General features: G+C 44.4%; 3 protein-coding genes across 3 annotated transcripts; all 3 read left to right on the forward strand.

The window, feature by feature from the left end:
* The first annotated feature begins 4,640 nt into the window (after positions 1-4,640).
* Positions 4,641-5,252, forward strand: LOC123264006. The gene has a single exon (XM_044727053.1). The coding sequence runs from the start codon at positions 4,641-4,643 to the stop codon at positions 5,250-5,252; it is 612 nt and encodes a 203-aa protein (XP_044582988.1).
* Positions 5,253-11,724: 6,472 nt separating this feature from the next.
* On the forward strand, positions 11,725-14,193 carry LOC123264007 (peptidyl-prolyl cis-trans isomerase CYP95-like). The gene is made up of 3 exons (XM_044727054.1): positions 11,725-12,031; positions 12,110-12,740; positions 12,786-14,193. The coding sequence occupies exons 1-3, from the start codon at positions 11,725-11,727 to the stop codon at positions 14,191-14,193; spliced, it is 2,346 nt and encodes a 781-aa protein (XP_044582989.1).
* A 54-nt stretch (positions 14,194-14,247) lies between these two features.
* On the forward strand, positions 14,248-16,272 carry LOC123264008 (adhesive plaque matrix protein-like). The gene is made up of 3 exons (XM_044727055.1): positions 14,248-14,334; positions 14,424-15,044; positions 15,106-16,272. The coding sequence occupies exons 1-3, from the start codon at positions 14,248-14,250 to the stop codon at positions 16,270-16,272; spliced, it is 1,875 nt and encodes a 624-aa protein (XP_044582990.1).
* The last annotated feature ends 375 nt before the right edge of the window (positions 16,273-16,647 follow it).

Below are 16,647 nucleotides of genomic sequence, written 5' to 3' on the forward strand. Positions count from 1 at the left end.
TGTTCGCAAAGTGATATTTAGGCTGGTAAGCAGCATGGACAGTAAGGTTAAGATATCTTGGTGGTGAAACTAATGCAAGAGGATAATCAGACGGATATCGCGCTGGACATTGCGCTGACGGTTTTGCTAGAATCTCGTTGACGGTCTCGCTGGATATCTTGCTTAATATCGCGCTGACGATCTTGTTGGATATCGCACTGACGGTCTTGCTAAATATCTTGCTTGATACCGCGCTAAAAATCTCGCTGGATATCTTGGTTGATATCGCACGTACGGTCTCGCTGGATATCTTGCTTAATATCGCGCTGATGATCTCGCTGGATATCGTGCTGGCAATCTCGCTGGATATCTCGGTTTATATCTCGTTGATGATTTCGCTAGATATCGCGCTAATGATCTCACTGGATATCTCGGTTGATATCTCGTTGACGTTCTCAGTGGATATCTTGCTTGATATCGCGCTGACGGTCTCGCCGGTCATCTCGATCTATGCCGTGCTGGATATCGCGCTGACGGTCTCACAAGATATCTCGCTGCATATTGCACTGACGGTCTCGCTGGATATCGCGCTGACGCACTCGCTGAGGGTCTCGCTGACGGTCTCTATGGATATCGCGCTGACGGTCTCACTGGATATCTTGCTTTGAATCACGCTGATGATGTCGCTGAATATCGCACTGACGGTCTCACTCGATATCTCGGTAGATATCGCGCTGACGATCTCGCTGGATATATTAATTGATATCACGCTGACGATCTTGTTGGATATCGCGCTGGTGATCTCACTGGATATCGGATGGACTATTGAGCAGAGCATAAGAAAAAGTATATTTTAAAAATTGATTTAAAGGACAATCGGAACGATATTCAAAAAGGCAATTTCTAGGGAAGTTAGCAGATTAAAATGCAGGATACTTGTCAGGTTGCAAAGAAGGCCAACTGTAAGGATAGTTTCAAGGATCAAATCCAGTTGATTAGGATAAAGACAAGGATATTCTGAAGGCTAGGTTAACCTTCCGTTACTCGCGCTTTCTCTAGTGTCTCACTCGTACTCACGCCAACTCTATTAGGTTAAGTAGTGTTATGCAGGGAATCCTCGTATAGTGCGAGTAACGAAGGGTTAAAGGAAAATAGAAAGGATAAATTAAAGGACAATTTTTAAGGAGGTTAGCAGATAAACATGCAGGAAACTTGTAAGGTCGCGCAGAAGGGCAACTGTTAAGATAGTTTGAAGGACAAAATCTAGGTTATTAACCCTTACCGGCCTCACCCAGGCCCCATAACGACCACATGTAATTAGTCACCCCGTGTGGCCGGTAAGGGTTAACCAGGATAAAGAAAGGAATATTTTGAAGGATTGGTTAAAGGAAAATAGGAATGATAAATTGAAGGACAATTTCTAAGGAGGTAATCATTTATTTTCATAGGATGATAAGTGTCAACATTAAAAAAAAAATTTTTTTCGTTTAACTTTGTTTTGTACATTAAGATTTTTCAAAATCATAAAAATAGTATTAATATATTAATATTTTTATCGACTATTAAAATACACAAATACATGTTTTTCTAAATTATTAATGGTAAATCTGTGTCGCTTGTCTCGGAATAAATTTTTGAAGTCCGATAATGATCTCTCTGTGTCGCATGTTGTAATAGGCGCATGACTCATACACTGGATATCATCATCGTTCCATCCCGCAGGGATGACGGCTCCTTGATCACCCAGCATTCGTCGGAAAATATTCAATAAAGTCCTAGTAAAGCCCACATTTTTTACCAAAACATTTTCCATTTTTTGTTTGACAAACTCGGGAATTTCGCTGTCGGCGATGATTTGTCGGAGTAAATTTCCTGCAGCAACCATGTACGGAGCTCCATCAGAAAGGAAAAGAAGAACACGATCATTTTGAATCCCAGCAGGCCATAACTTGTATAAAGCGCTTTCGACAAATAGCACAATGTTATTAGCATCAGCTCTCGGTATTTCACTACACTTAATCAATCTTGGCGTACTTTCATTCCCAGGAATCAGTGGAGCAATTATAGCGTGTGCAATAAAACGTCCCTGCGCATCAGTTGTTTCATCTACTGAAATATAAATCGGATGGTTTCCAATTTCCACTCGAAGCTTTTGCAAGTTCATGTCGTACACGGTGTTTACATACGTTTTGCGTAATGTCGATGCGTCAGGTATCATTTGCTGTGTATACTTCTCTAAAAACTCTTTAAACTTGACATTGTTTACTTTTTCTGATGGTATATCAGCAGCCATGAGCGCCTTACTCAATTCGTAATTAAATGTACTCTTTCGGACAGGACATGCTTGAATGACATCTTGGTTGGCTTGCGGAGGTTCAGTACGAAGGTTCGCGTTATTTATATGTCTGGCACTATCATGATGACGTCTTATGTCACGCTTTGTAACGTGATTGATGTATATCTTACAATATGTACAATTAATGTTATTGTCACCAGGTTCGTACACTCCAGGAGGCAATTGCAGTTCTTGGCAGATGCGTTGCCATTTTTGTTGAAATGTTGGCAATAATCTAGGCATCACTTTCACAAAATTTCAATACTTAGTGAAGTGAAATATGTGGCAAATATAAAATGTTGACAAAATAATTATTCATTTGTTAATATTATTTTTAAATTAGCTTCATAATAATAATAATGATTATTATTTTTAAAAATTGTACTTGCATGAGCAACCTGGAATTCATTCTTTTTATTTTTTGATAAAAGTCATTATTATATCCTGATGAGCAGCCTGGAGTTTGTCCTGGTGCTTAAGAACTTTTATTAAAAAAATTAGGATGACTTTATAATAACTTTTGAATGAATGAACCGATTTTCACGAGGTTGGCGGGATTAGACAAAGTTTTTGAAGCTCCATGAAAAATTTTCAAGTTTAAATCGATCGAGCCAGAAATTTTGAAGTAATTCCGAAAAAACACTTTTTTTGGTTTTCTTTCGACAACGATAACTCACGAACGAATCAACTTATTTTGACCGGGCTTGCGGTGATTGACGTGGTTTATTGATCTTAAGAGCTTATTAGATTTTAGAATTGATCGGTGAAGCCATTTAAAAGTAATTCCAAAAAAACCTCATTTCAAAAAAATTTTTTTGTAGTTTTTTTGAGATTTCTCAAAATCTACTGGTTCGAATCGGTCCAAATAGTATTCAAAATCTAAGTTCAGTCAAGCCCTTTCGAATGGCACCAATCACGATTAAATAGGTCAAGCCGTTCAAAAGTTATAAGAGGGTCACACACACACACACACACACACACACACACACACACACACACACACACACACACACACACACACACACACACACACACACACACACGCACACACACACTCGGGGCAGAAGAGATACTGCTACCGGGCGCGTCTCCCCGAGCGGATGCTCGCTGTCTTTGGATGACACTTAATCTCTTAGTTGATGAGGTACAGCGGGTAGGAGCCAAGCAAAATAACTAAACAAAATACGCTTCCGTGGACCAAACTCCCCTTTAATGGGTTGGTCACACTAACTGACCTAACAAGACGATCGGTCCCTGCTGTAACTCACTGGGAGTGTCCGGAACCTGTATCGTAGTTTTCGACGATGCAGGCCACGGCTGATGTGAGCTTGCTCTGCCGAGGTGTAAGTTGCAGCAGTGGATCAGGAGCCAGCCACTTCGGGCCTTGATCAGGAAGTACGCAGTGAGTGTTAGATATCGGAATCTTCACCGCTCCGAGCGAGTCTAGTCCGTCCGTGTATTCCGGGACTGGCTAAGTGTCGGCTAGGCCTCAGGGAACTGGGGTAGGAGTACTATCTCCGAGGGTACACCCGTTCCTAGTTATGACAACCCGCTCCACTCCGTACGATGCGTTGGTAAATCAAAAAGTATGAGTAAAAATATGGAAACAAACAAGAGTCAAAACGGGGCTCACGCCCAGCAAGCAGCTATCGTAGCAAGCGCTGAGATGAAGAGGGCACAAGCGCTGGAACACCTTGATAAGCTTACTAGCGAGCTGCATGAGTTCGTTAAGTCTAAAGTCAACATCCACAAAGAGATCACGACGAAGACAACCGGCGTAGTCAACGCCCTTCAAAGGTTCAGAACACTTGATGACGGATGGCAGGCACAACAACGGCAAACTCCCAATGTCACACCGAAGAAGAGCAGACAACCTGCCGCAGACACCGTCGAAGAGATGGACACCGGTGCCGAAGGCGATGGTGAATCTGTAACAGAAGACAGAAGCGACACTGGTGTCAGGTCTGGGAAGAGGAAAGACCGTAACTCTCCTGACCCAACGGTCAACGAAGTAATGAAGAAAAAGGACACAAAACCAAGTCCTCCGAAAGAAGTGGCGGCACGGAGTGCCAAAAATAAGGAGGTCGACGCGTGGCAAAAAGTAGAATCGAAGAAGAGAAGGCCGGAGCAGGATCACCTCCCAAAGCAATTGCTGAAGGAGCCATGACCGGAACCTAAGCGGAAAAAATCGCGCAAATGGATCAGACCTGACGCGCTGATAATCCGCCCTGCCGAAAAAGAGAAGTATTCCGAGATATTGCGCCGCATAAAGCGTGATGTCCCAGCAGACCAGGTTCGAAATACCGTCGAGAAGATCCGCAGGACAATGACCGGAGATATGCTGATCACGTTGTCAAGAAAAAGTGCTGACAAAGGCCAAGCCTTGCAGAGGACCATCACAGGAATTCTTCAAGACGATGCTAAGGTAGTCTGTAAAGGTCCACAGGAGACCATTGAGATTCGAGACATCGACGAAGAAACGACGAAGGAAGAGATCCAGGCCGCCCTAAAAGAGGAAGTTGGAAAAGATCATGAGATACCTCTAGAAGGAATAAAAATCCGTAAGGCTTTCAGAGGTACGCAGACGAATGCAGTCACTTTACCTATGACCATCGCGCGAAAATTAGTGAAAGGAACCGGCAAGATCCATGTCGGGTGGGTTAACTGCCGAATCAAAGCGACGACGAGACCTATCCAATGCTTTAAATGCTGGCACTTTGGACATGTTGGGCCCCAATGTAAAAGCCAAGTAGACCGATCTAAACTCTGCATCAGATGTGGACAAGAAGGGCACCGTATCGCGGACTGTAAAAATTCTGCCAAGTATGCAATATGTGCTGACCAGCAAGGAGCAAAGGACGTGGCTCACCATGCCGGCACCTACAGATGCCCGGTATATCAGGAGGTGCTCCAGAAGTTGACGAACAAACAAGCATGAGGATATTGCAGCTCAACCTCAACCATTGTGAAGCAGCGCATGACCTGCTCATGCAATCTGTGCGAGAATTAGAGCTGGACTTGGTACTGATAGCAGAGCCATATAAACACCTGAGTACCCAACCCTGGGAATCTGACAGCACATCCAAAGCTGTCATCTGGTCATGTGGCAAGCTTTCTTTCCAAAATGCAGTCGACAACAGCAATGCCGGCTTTGTAGCAGTATCAGTAGAAGGCATCTGCTTCTATAGCTGCTACGCACCACCTAGCCTCTCCATTGTTGACTTCACTGATTTCCTGGATCGACTAACCGAAGATGCGAAGCAATACCATCCAGTAGCGATAGCCGGAGACTTCAACTCTTGGGCAGTTGACTGGGGCAGCAAACATACAAACGCACGAGGGAAAGCACTACTGGAGGCCTTTACTACACTAGATGTGGTTTTGCTCAACAGTGGTGATACGCCGACCTACACCAAAGGTGACGCAAGCTCAATTGTAGACCTCACTTTTGTCAGTAATAGCCTTGCCAGAGGCGACTGCAACTGGAAAGTGTTGGACATCTACACTGCCAGCGACCATCATGCGATATTCTGGGAAATATCAAGCGACCAGAACCCCAAGAGACCAGTCAAGCAGTCTAACATCGTTGGTTGGAAGGTAAAATCTTTTGACCCAGAAGCATTACTAATAGCCCTCGATGGTGATCCGATCAACACTGGAAGTGCAGAAGAACAGACTAAGGACCTGATGAGGAGAGTAACACATGCTTGTGATGCCAGTATGCCTCGTAAACGTGGCATAAATTCGAGACCTTCGGTGCATTGGTGGAACGACCACATCAGCGTCCTCCGTAAAGAGTGTCATAAGAAAAGAAGAATCTCTCAGCGCGGCTATCAACGGCCCAACTCAGTGGAGCTGATCGCAGACTACAAAAAGGCGCGTCGTGAACTGAATAAAGCCATCAAAGAGAGCAAAAGAAGATGCTGGAAAGAGCTTATATACGAGGTGGATAAAGACGTGTGGGGTAGGCCTTATAAGGTGGTTATGACCCACCTGAAAAAACAACAAATGCCATCACCTACGTGTCCTCAACTTCTTCAGAAAATCGTCACTGCACTGTTTCCACAGCAACGCAACTACGATTACCAGTTGGCGCCAGGCAAATAGGACGACATCCCACCTGTCACTGCAGAAGAACTGCTGGAGGCTTGTAACCGTTTAGGGAATAATAAAGCGCCGGGACTGGACGGAATCCCTAATTTAGCCTTGAAAACCATCATAAAGGCAGCTCCAACATTATTCCTAGACGCTTATAATGCATGCCTCAAAGAGGGGACTTTTCCTCGTAAGTGGAAACAGCAACGATTGGTACTGTTACCTAAAGGGAAGAAACCACCAGAAGAACCGTCATCTTACCGACCACTTTGCATGCTAGATACGGCGGGTAAGATACTTGAGCGCATAATTCATCAACGAATAGATGCAGTAGTCGACCCACTCCTGGCAGACAACCAGTATGGATTCCGGAAAGGATGATCAACCCTGGACGCGATCAATCTGGTTGTTAGCACGGCTAAAGAAGCGATCGCAGGAACCAGATGGAAGGGTGGCACAAAGAAGTATTGCCTGGTGGCGGCATTAGACATTAAAAACACCTTCAATTCCGCCAACTGGAACTGCATCATGCAAGCTCTTCGAGAGAAAAACGTTCCAGAATACCTCTGTAGAATAGTGGCCAGCTATTTCACCGATAGAGTTCTTAAATACGACACGAAGAATGGTCTAAAAGAGTACGATATTACCGGAGGTGTACCCCAGGGCTCTGTACTTGGTCCACTGCTGTGGAATATCATGTACGATGGCCTATTGAGATTGAAATTTCCAAGAAGTGTAAAACTCGTAGCATATGCAGACGACGTAGCCGTAGTAATCGTCGCTAAACACCTTGACGAAATTAACAACATGTTCGACATCACCTTCGAGCGAGTCCATTGGTGGATGAATACGGTAAACCTGCATCTGGCTACACACAAAACTGAGGCAGTGCTTATATCCAGCAGAAAAGTGTTAGAGACTATCAAGCTGAAAGTCGGCGAACAAGAAATCACATCACAACCTTACATCCGATATTTGAGAGTGATACTTGATGCCCGTCTCAACTTTAAACAGCAAGTGGAACACGTCAGTGCCAAAGCGTCAGTAGTGAGGGCTAGTCTCGCACGACTGATGCCGAACGTCGGAGGCCCAAAGAAGAGCAACAGACTACTACTATCATCAGTTGTCACATCGGTGCTCACATATGGAATATCCATTTGGGCAGACGCGCTGAAGTTGCAAGAATCATGGAGAAAAGCTGGACCAGTATATCGACTGAGCGCTGTAAGACTAGCCAGTGCATTCCGCACGATATCAGAAGTAGCAGTGTGTGTCATTTCCGGAACTCTGCCGCTTAGAGTTCTAGCTGAGGAAAGACGGAACCTTTACCAACGAAAGAGGTCAACCACACTAAGTGCCGAGAAACTCAGAGCTGAAGAACGGCAGAACAGCATCGCACGATGGCAATCGCAGTGGGACGCCGCGACAACAGGAAGATGGACACACCGTCTCATACCGAAAATCGACGTTTGGATAAACCGGAGTCATGGCGAGGTCAATTACTATCTGACGCAGATGTTGTCAGGACATGGATGTTTTCGGACGTATCTTCACCGCTTCAAGCATGATGATTCACCGGAGTGCCCGTCCTGCCCAGGAATCAATGAAGACGCGGAGCACGTTTTCTTTGAGTGCCCACGATTTTACCCACAGCGCGATGAGCTGGAGATGATCCTGAAGAAGAAAATCCAACCAGAGACAATAGTAGAAGCAATGCTGTCATCAGAGGCTGCCTGGAATGCCGCAAACACGTTTGCAACAGAAGTCCTTATAGACTTGCGTTCCATCGAAAGAAAAAGAGCAAATGACAACAACTAGAAGAAAGGTAAAATAATACCTAGTTACCAGAAGGAAGAGCAGTCGCTATATCCTCCCCCCACGAAGTAATGCCTAACGGCGGTTTCCATGAGGGATTAGAGGAAAGAGGAAAGGGGTTTAGGGTTTAGTGGGTAGGGGCGTTAGCGTCGAGTTTTAATATGACGCTGCGTCGAGTCGCCACATATCCAGGCCAAACAGCTACGCCTAGAATCCGTAAAAAGGATTCCCCCCCCCTAAGGGGAAAAAAAAAACACACACACACACACACGGACACGGACATCATCGCGAAAAAAATCAGGGAAGCTTCCTAGGACCTCAAAACGTCAAGATCTGATGAGCTCGATTTTCGAAAAACGTGGCAAAACCAATAACTTCCCGATTTTTGAAAATTTTCAATTTTCTTAGCGGAAAGGGGAAGTTAAAAATGAACAGGCTGACTCCAGGTTTGTCATCAGGATAATAATGAGGACTATTATCGACAAAATAAAGAGGACAAACTCTAAGCTGCTTATCAGGATAATAATGACTTTCACCAGGTGGAGCACCAGGACAAACTCCAGGTTGCTTATCAGGATAACAATAAGTACTTTTATAAAAAAAATATGAAACGAAGTCCACGCTGCTTTCCAGGGTACTAATGAAGACATCGATTAGTATAATAATTCCGGCCAGGAATTTGGTTCTGTTAAGACAAAGAAAAAAGATCGGCGGGGCCAAGCTCTCTAATTGGTTGAAAAAAAAAAGAAAAAAATATTTTGAGATTTCGTACTGAAGGTCTTGCTGGATATCGTGCTAATAGTAAGGTTATCTATTTATTATTTTTCACCAAAATAATCAATTCAAACAATCTTCAATAAATTAATCTGAAATTTATTTATTTGAAAATGTTTTAACTATTTTTTTGGATTCTTTAAATTGTACAAAAACAGAGTGACACATCTATTGAATTTATCGTTCGTTAACTGAAGTTCTTCGCACGTGTTCTGTTGTGTAAAGCCTGAAACCAATTAACGATTTTGAATATTTACTTATCTGTGCTATACCTATATTAACAACTTTTATATTATAAATTGAAATAATTTACTTTCAATAGTGTTAAGGATGTTAGTTAACTCTAAATTAGAGTGAATCTCAGTGAGAGTCAGGTGTTTCAATCGTTCCGCACCAAGAATGCTGCGCAACAGTCGTCGAGTCATCTCATTCGGTTTATTTTTGAATCTCAAAACATCTTGTAACTTTAGACGCTCTATATGGACATTGCTTCCTTCTGTTAATTCGACCATGGCTTGATTTACAGTAGGCCTGTTCGATGGACAAGTAGATTCAGTGGAAGTTGTATCGGTACTGGTCGAAGCAGTGGTATAGTCAATAGCCGCAGCAACCACATTAACAACTACTCGAAAAATATAAACAATTTTATTAGCTATTCGGTAAATAACAGAAGCCGCAACATCTTTTGGAGTAGTAGAAATAGTTAGAGTAGCTTTTCGATCGACAGCAGAAGACACAACTACATCCAGGGTAGTAGAAGCGTTTGGAGTAGATGTTTGGTGAAAAGTCGAAACTGCAGCATTATTCGGGGTAGAAGAAACAGGTAGGGTAACTGTTCGGTTGACAACAAAAGTCGCGGAAGAATCTGGAACCATAGAAGTAGTTAGAGCCGCTGGATGGTCAACATTAAAAGTCACAGGGGTAACTGGAACCGTAGTAGTAGTTGGTGTAGTTGTTTGGTTAACAGAAGCAGCCGCAGCAACAGAATAAATGTGAAAATCATCGGAACTGCGACCAGGAAAATTGTCCATAGTGCCGTTATGACCAATAGAAGGGGAAGAAAATTGAACGGAGGCATCAAGCTTCAAACGATCATCCGAATAACCAATGATAATCCCGCATGTATTTACAATAAGACTTTCCAACCAAACAATATCTTCTGTAAAAAGGGGAAAACAAAATTCATCGAATTAATTTAGGAGTATTAAAATTATTAAATTCAATTTATTAATGGTGAATCAATACAAAAATTTGAAACTTACTGCTTTCCGCAATTATAAAAGCGGACAGGTACTTTCGTCCCCATCTGACAGTTGCACGATTAGCCTCCAGTCGCTTATTAATTAGTTTTGACTGAATCACACTTGTGGTTTTTTCTTTCGGCCAAAAAACTAAGGCATACATCTCGGAGAAACGATAAAGCTCAATGAATAATGAGAACGTCAAATATTTGAATGAATAATAAATGAATTAAAGGAATAAAGTAATGTCAGATAAATGAACTGGACTTAGCACAAACTTCGTAAGAACATGAACTTAGCCGTTGTTTAACTGCACTAGCCCTCATTTATTTTTATATTTTCAATTAATTCCTTCAACATTTAAACCTCTTAGCTAACAATATAGTAAATGGTTAGAAATTATACCTCATTTTCACAATGAAATTCAAGGTTTTAACTATGATATGCAAGTGAATTTTTCTCAGCTAGAGCTAGTTCAGAAAAATCTTTATCATAATTTTTTCAGCGAATTTTTCTGTATAAACAAAGCCCAACGGCTCACTTGAGGACATTCAGAATGAAAAATTCAGAAATGAAAGCTCATTTTCAAAAAAAAAAATTAACAGTTTCAACAAAAATTTGCGCGTAACTATTTCTGTGCTAGATTTAGGTAAAAACTGTTTTTGTACGATTTTGTTCAGCTGATTTATCTTTATAAAATATACCTATTTGCTGAGCTAAGGCGGTTGAGTATGAGAAGTTCAAAAAATGAAAGGTCATTTCCAGAAAAATTTCATAGTTTCAACAAAGAAACGAGCGTAACTTTTTCTGGCCTAGACTTCGTTCAAAAACATCTCTCGTTTATTGTGTTCAGCCAATTTTTCTTTATTCAATAATTCCAACGGCTCACTTTAAGCCGCTGACCATGAAAAATTCCGAAATAGAAGCTCATTTTCACAAAAAAATTCACAGATTCAATCACAATAAATGTGTAAATTTTTTTAGGATAGATTTAGGTCAAAACTTCTACTGTACTATTTTCTCTGACTGATTTTACTCTATAAGTAATACTGATTTTCACAATATAATTCAAAGTTTCAACCAAGGTATGCGCGTAACTTATTCTTGGCTTGATCTAAGTCAAAAACATCTTTATTCTCTTTCCTTACTGGTATTATTTTAAATACTTATCCATGCCACTTCACGATTTCATTTACATTTGTTACAAATTTCAATCGCACATCCAATTCTTATTCAGATTTTGATAAATGATTTCTTAGCTTTGCCGCTATTAGCTGTTAAAAAATTTGATCTGGTGATTTGTCAGCATAATATGAAGCGAGATATCTAGCGAGGCCGTTAGCGCGATATCCAGCGAGATCATCAGCGCGATGTCATGCAAGATATCCAGTGAGACCGTCAGCGCGATATCCAGCAAGATCAACAGCGCGATGTCATGTAAGATATCCAGTGAGACCGTCAGCGCGATATCCAGGGAGACCATCGATGAGATATCAACCGAGATATCTAGCGAGATCGTCAGCGCAACATCCAGCGAGATCATCAGCGCGTTGTCATGCAAGATATCCAGTGAGACCGTCAGCGCGATATCCAGCGAAATCATCAGCGCGATGTCATGCAAGATATCCAGTGAGATCACCAGCGCGATATCCAGCGAGATCATCAGCGCGATGTCATGCAAGATATCCAGTGATACCGTCAGCGCGATATCCAGCGAGATCATCAGCGCGATGTCATGTAAGACATCCAGTGAGACCATCAGCAAGATATCCAGCGAGATCATCAGCGCGATGTCATGCAAGATATCCAGTGAGACCGTCAACGAGACATTAATCGAGATATCTAGCGAGATCGCCAGCGCGATATCCAGTGAGATCATTAGCACGATGTCATGCAAGATATCGAGTGAGACTGTCAGCGCGATATCCAGTGAGATCATCAGCGAGATGTCATGCAAGATCTCCAGTGAGACCGTCAGCAAGATATCCAGCGAGATCATCAGCGCGATGTCATGCAAGATATCCAGTGAGACCGTCAACGAGATATAAACCGAGATATCTAGCGAGATCGCCAGCGCGATATCCAGCAAGATCATCAGCGCGATGTCATGTAAGATATCCAGTGAGACCGTCAGTGCGATATCCAGCGAGATCAGCAGCGCAATGTCATGCAAGATATCTAGCGAGATCATCAGCGCGATGTCATGCAAGATATCCAGTGAGACCGTCAACGAGATATCAACCGAGATATCTAGCGAGATCGCCAGCGCGATATCCAGCGAGATCATCAGCGCGATGTCATGCAAGATATCCAGTGAGACCGTCAGCGCGATATCCAGCGAGATCATCAGCGCGATGTCATGTAAGATATCCAGTGAGACCGTCAGCGCGATATACAGGGAGACCATCGATGAGATATCAACTGAGATATCTAGCGAAATCGTCAGCGCAATATCCAGCGAGATCATCAGCGCGATGTCATGCAAGATATCCAGTGAGACCGTCAGTGTGATATCCAGCGAGATCAGCAGCGCAATGTCATGCAAGATATCCAGCGAGATCATCAGCGCGATGTCATGCAAGATATCCAGTGAGATCGCCAGCGCGATATCCAGCGAGATCATCAGCGCGATGTCATGCAAGATATCCAGTGATACCGTCAGCGCGATATCCAGCGAGATCATCAGCGCGATGTCATGTAAGATATCCAGTGAGACCGTCAGCGCGATATCCAGTGAGATCATCAGCGCGATGTCATGCAAGATATCCAGTGAGACCATCAGCAAGATATCCAGCGAGATCATCAGCGCGATGTCATGCAAGATATCCAGTGAGACCGTCAACGAGACATAAACCGAGATATCTAGCGAGATCGCCAGCGCGATATCCAGTGAGATCATTAGCACGATGTCATGCAAGATCTCCAGTGAGACCGTCAGCGAGATATCCAGCGAGATCATCAGCTCGATGTCATGCAAGATATCCAGTGAGACCGTCAACGAGATATAAACCGAGATATCTAGCGAGATCGCCAGCACGATATCCAGCGAGATCATCAGCGCGATGTCATGCAAGATATCCAGTGAGACCGTCAGTGCGATATCCAGCGAGATCAGCAGCGCAATGTCATGCAAGATATCCAGCGAGATCATCAGCGCGATGTCATGCAAGATATCCAGTGAGACCGTCAACGAGACATCAACCGAGATATCTAGCGAGATCGCCAGCGCGATATCCAGCGAGATCATCAGCGCGATGTCATGCAAGATATCCAGTGAGACCGTCAGCGCGATATCCAGCGAGATCATCAGCGCGATGTCATGCAAGATCTCCAGTGAGACCGTCAGCGAGATATCCAGCGAGATCATCAGCTCGATGTCATGCAAGATATCCAGTGAGACCGTCAACGAGATATAAACCGAGATATCTAGCGAGATCGCCAGCACGATATCCAGCGAGATCATCAGCGCGATGTCATGCAAGATATCCAGTGAGACCGTCAGCGCGATATCCAGCGAGACCATCAACGAAATATAAACCAAGATATCTAGCGAGATCGCCAGCGCGATATCCAGCGAGATCATCAGCGCGTTGTCATGCAAGATATCCAGTGAGACCGTCAGCGCGATATCCAGCGAAATCATCAGCGCGATGTCATGCAAGATATCCAGTGCGCGATATCAGCGAGATCATCCAGCGCGATATCAAGATATCCAGCGAGATCATCAGCGCGATGTCATGCAAGATATCCAGTGATACCGTCAGCGCGATATCCAGCGAGATCATCAGCGCGATGTCATGCAAGATATCCAGTGATACCGTCAGCGCGATATCCAGCGAGATCATCAGCGCGATATCATGTAAGACATCCAGTGAGACCATCAGCAAGATATCCAGCGAGATTATCAGCGCGATGTCATGCAAGATATCCAGTGAGACCGTCAACGAGACATAAATCGAGATATCTAGCGAGATCGCCAGCGCGATATCCAGTGAGATCATTAGCACGATGTCATGCAAGATATCGAGTGAGACCGTCAGCGCGATATCCAGTGAGATCATCAGCGAGATGTCATGCAAGATCTCCAGTGAGACCGTCAGCGAGATATCCAGCGAGATCATCAGCGCGATGTCATGCAAGATATCCAGTGAGACCGTCAACGAGATATAAACCGAGATATCTAGCGAGATCGCCAGCGCGATATCCAGCAAGATCATCAGCGTGGTCATGCAAGATATCCAGTGAGACCGTCAGCGCGATATCCAGCGAGATCATCAGCGCGATGTCTTGTAAGATATCCAGTGAGACCGTCAGTGCGATATCCAGCGAGATCAGCAGCGCAATGTCATGCAAGATATCCAGCGAGATCATCAGCGCGATGTCATGCAAGATATCCAGTGAGACCGTCAACGAGATATCAACCGAGATATCTAGCGAGATCGCCAGCGCGATATCCAGCGAGATCATCAGCGCGATATCATGTAAGACATCCAGTGAGACCATCAGCAAGATATCCAGCGAGATTATCAGCGCGATGTCATGCAAGATATCCAGTGAGACCGTCAACGAGACATAAATCGAGATATCTAGCGAGATCGCCAGCGCGATATCCAGTGAGATCATTAGCACGATGTCATGCAAGATATCGAGTGAGACCGTCAGCGCGATATCCAGTGAGATCATCAGCGAGATGTCATGCAAGATCTCCAGTGAGACCGTCAGTGCGATATCCAGCGAGATCAGCAGCGCAATGTCATGCAAGATATCCAGCGAGATCATCAGCGCAATGTCATGCAAGATATCCAGTGAGACCGTCAACGAGATATAAACCGAGATATCTAGCGAGATCGCCAGCGCGATATCCAGCAAGATCATCAGCGTGGTCATGCAAGATATCCAGTGAGACCGTCAGCGCGATATCCAGCGAGATCATCAGCGCGATGTCATGTAAGATATCCAGTGAGACCGTCAGTGCGATATCCAGCGAGATCAGCAGCGCAATGTCATGCAAGATATCCAGCGAGATCATCAGCGCGATGTCATGCAAGATATCCAGTGAGACCGTCAACGAGATATCAACCGAGATATCTAGCGAGATCGCCAGCGCGATATCCAGCGAGATCATCAGCGCGATGTCATGCAAGATATCCAGTGAGACCGTCAGCGCGATATCCAGCGAGATCATCAGCGCGATGTCATGTAAGATATCCAGTGAGACCGTCAGCGCGATATACAGGGAGACCATCGATGAGATATCAACCGAGATATCTAGCGAAATCGTCAGCGCAATATCCAGCGAGATCATCAGCGCGATGTCATGCAAGATATCCAGTGAGACCGTCAGTGCGATATCCAGCGAGATCAGCAGCGCAATGTCATGCAAGATATCCAGCGAGATCATCAGCGCGATGTCATGTAAGATATCCAGTGAGACCGTCAGCGCGATATCCAGTGAGATCATCAGCGCGATGTCATGCAAGATATCCAGTGAGACCATCAGCAAGATATCCAGCGAGATCATCAGCGCGATGTCATGCAAGATATCCAGTGAGACCGTCAACGAGACATAAACCGAGATATCTAGCGAGATCGCCAGCGCGATATCCAGTGAGATCATTAGCACGATGTCATGCAAGACATCCAGTGAGACCGTCAGCGCGATATCCAGTGAGATCATCAGCGCGATGTCATGCAAGATCTCCAGTGAGACCGTCAGCGAGATATCCAGCGAGATCATCAGCTCGATGTCATGCAAGATATCCAGTGAGACCGTCAACGAGATATAAACCGAGATATCTAGCGAGATCGCCAGCACGATATCCAGCGAGATCATCAGCGCGATGTCATGCAAGATATCCAGTGAGACCGTCAGCGCGATATCCAGCGAGATCATCAGCGCGATGTCATGCAAGATATCCAGTGAGACTATCAGCGCGATATCCAGCGAGATCATCAGCGCGATGTCATGCAAGATATCCAGTGAGACCGTCAGCGCGATATCCAGCGAGATCGTCAGCGCGATATCAACCGTAATATCCAGTGAAATCACCAGCGCGATATCCAACAAGATCGTCAGCGTGATATCAATCAATATGTCCAGCGAGATCGTCCACGTGATATCGAGTGAGACCGTCAGCGCGATATCCAGCGAGATCATCAGCGCGATGTCATGCAAGATATCCAGTGAGACCGTCAGCGCGATATCCAGCGAGATCATCAGCGCGATGTCATGCAAGATATCCAGTGAGACCGTCAGCGCGATATACAGGGAGACCATCGATGAGATATCAACCGAGATATCTAGCGAGATAGTCAGCGCAATATCCAGCGAGATCATCAGCGCGATGTCATGCAAGATATCCAGTGAGATCGTCAGCGCGATATACAGGGAGACCATCGATGAGATAT

This window comes from Cotesia glomerata, linkage group LG4 (genome assembly GCF_020080835.1).
Source record: "Cotesia glomerata isolate CgM1 linkage group LG4, MPM_Cglom_v2.3, whole genome shotgun sequence".
Lineage (NCBI taxonomy): Eukaryota > Metazoa > Arthropoda > Insecta > Hymenoptera > Braconidae > Cotesia > Cotesia glomerata.

Bases quoted from the DNA above. Each gene is read 5' to 3' on its own strand.
- LOC123264006 (XM_044727053.1), top strand. From the start codon at position 4,641: ATGACCGGAGATATGCTGATCACGTTGTCAAGAAAAAGTGCTGACAAA.
- LOC123264007 (XM_044727054.1), top strand. From the start codon at position 11,725: ATGAGATATCAACCGAGATATCTAGCGAGATCGTCAGCGCAACATCCA. The intron at 12,032-12,109 runs GTCATGCAAGAT...CGCGATATCCAG, and splicing joins AGCGAGATCATCAGCGCGAT to TGAGATCATTAGCACGATGT. The intron at 12,741-12,785 runs GTCAGTGTGATA...ATGTCATGCAAG, and splicing joins GCAAGATATCCAGTGAGACC to ATATCCAGCGAGATCATCAG.
- LOC123264008 (XM_044727055.1), top strand. From the start codon at position 14,248: ATGTCATGCAAGATATCGAGTGAGACCGTCAGCGCGATATCCAGTGAG. The intron at 14,335-14,423 runs GTCAGCGAGATA...CGAGATATCTAG, and splicing joins GCAAGATCTCCAGTGAGACC to CGAGATCGCCAGCGCGATAT. The intron at 15,045-15,105 runs GTGAGACCGTCA...CGCGATATCCAG, and splicing joins AATGTCATGCAAGATATCCA to CAAGATCATCAGCGTGGTCA.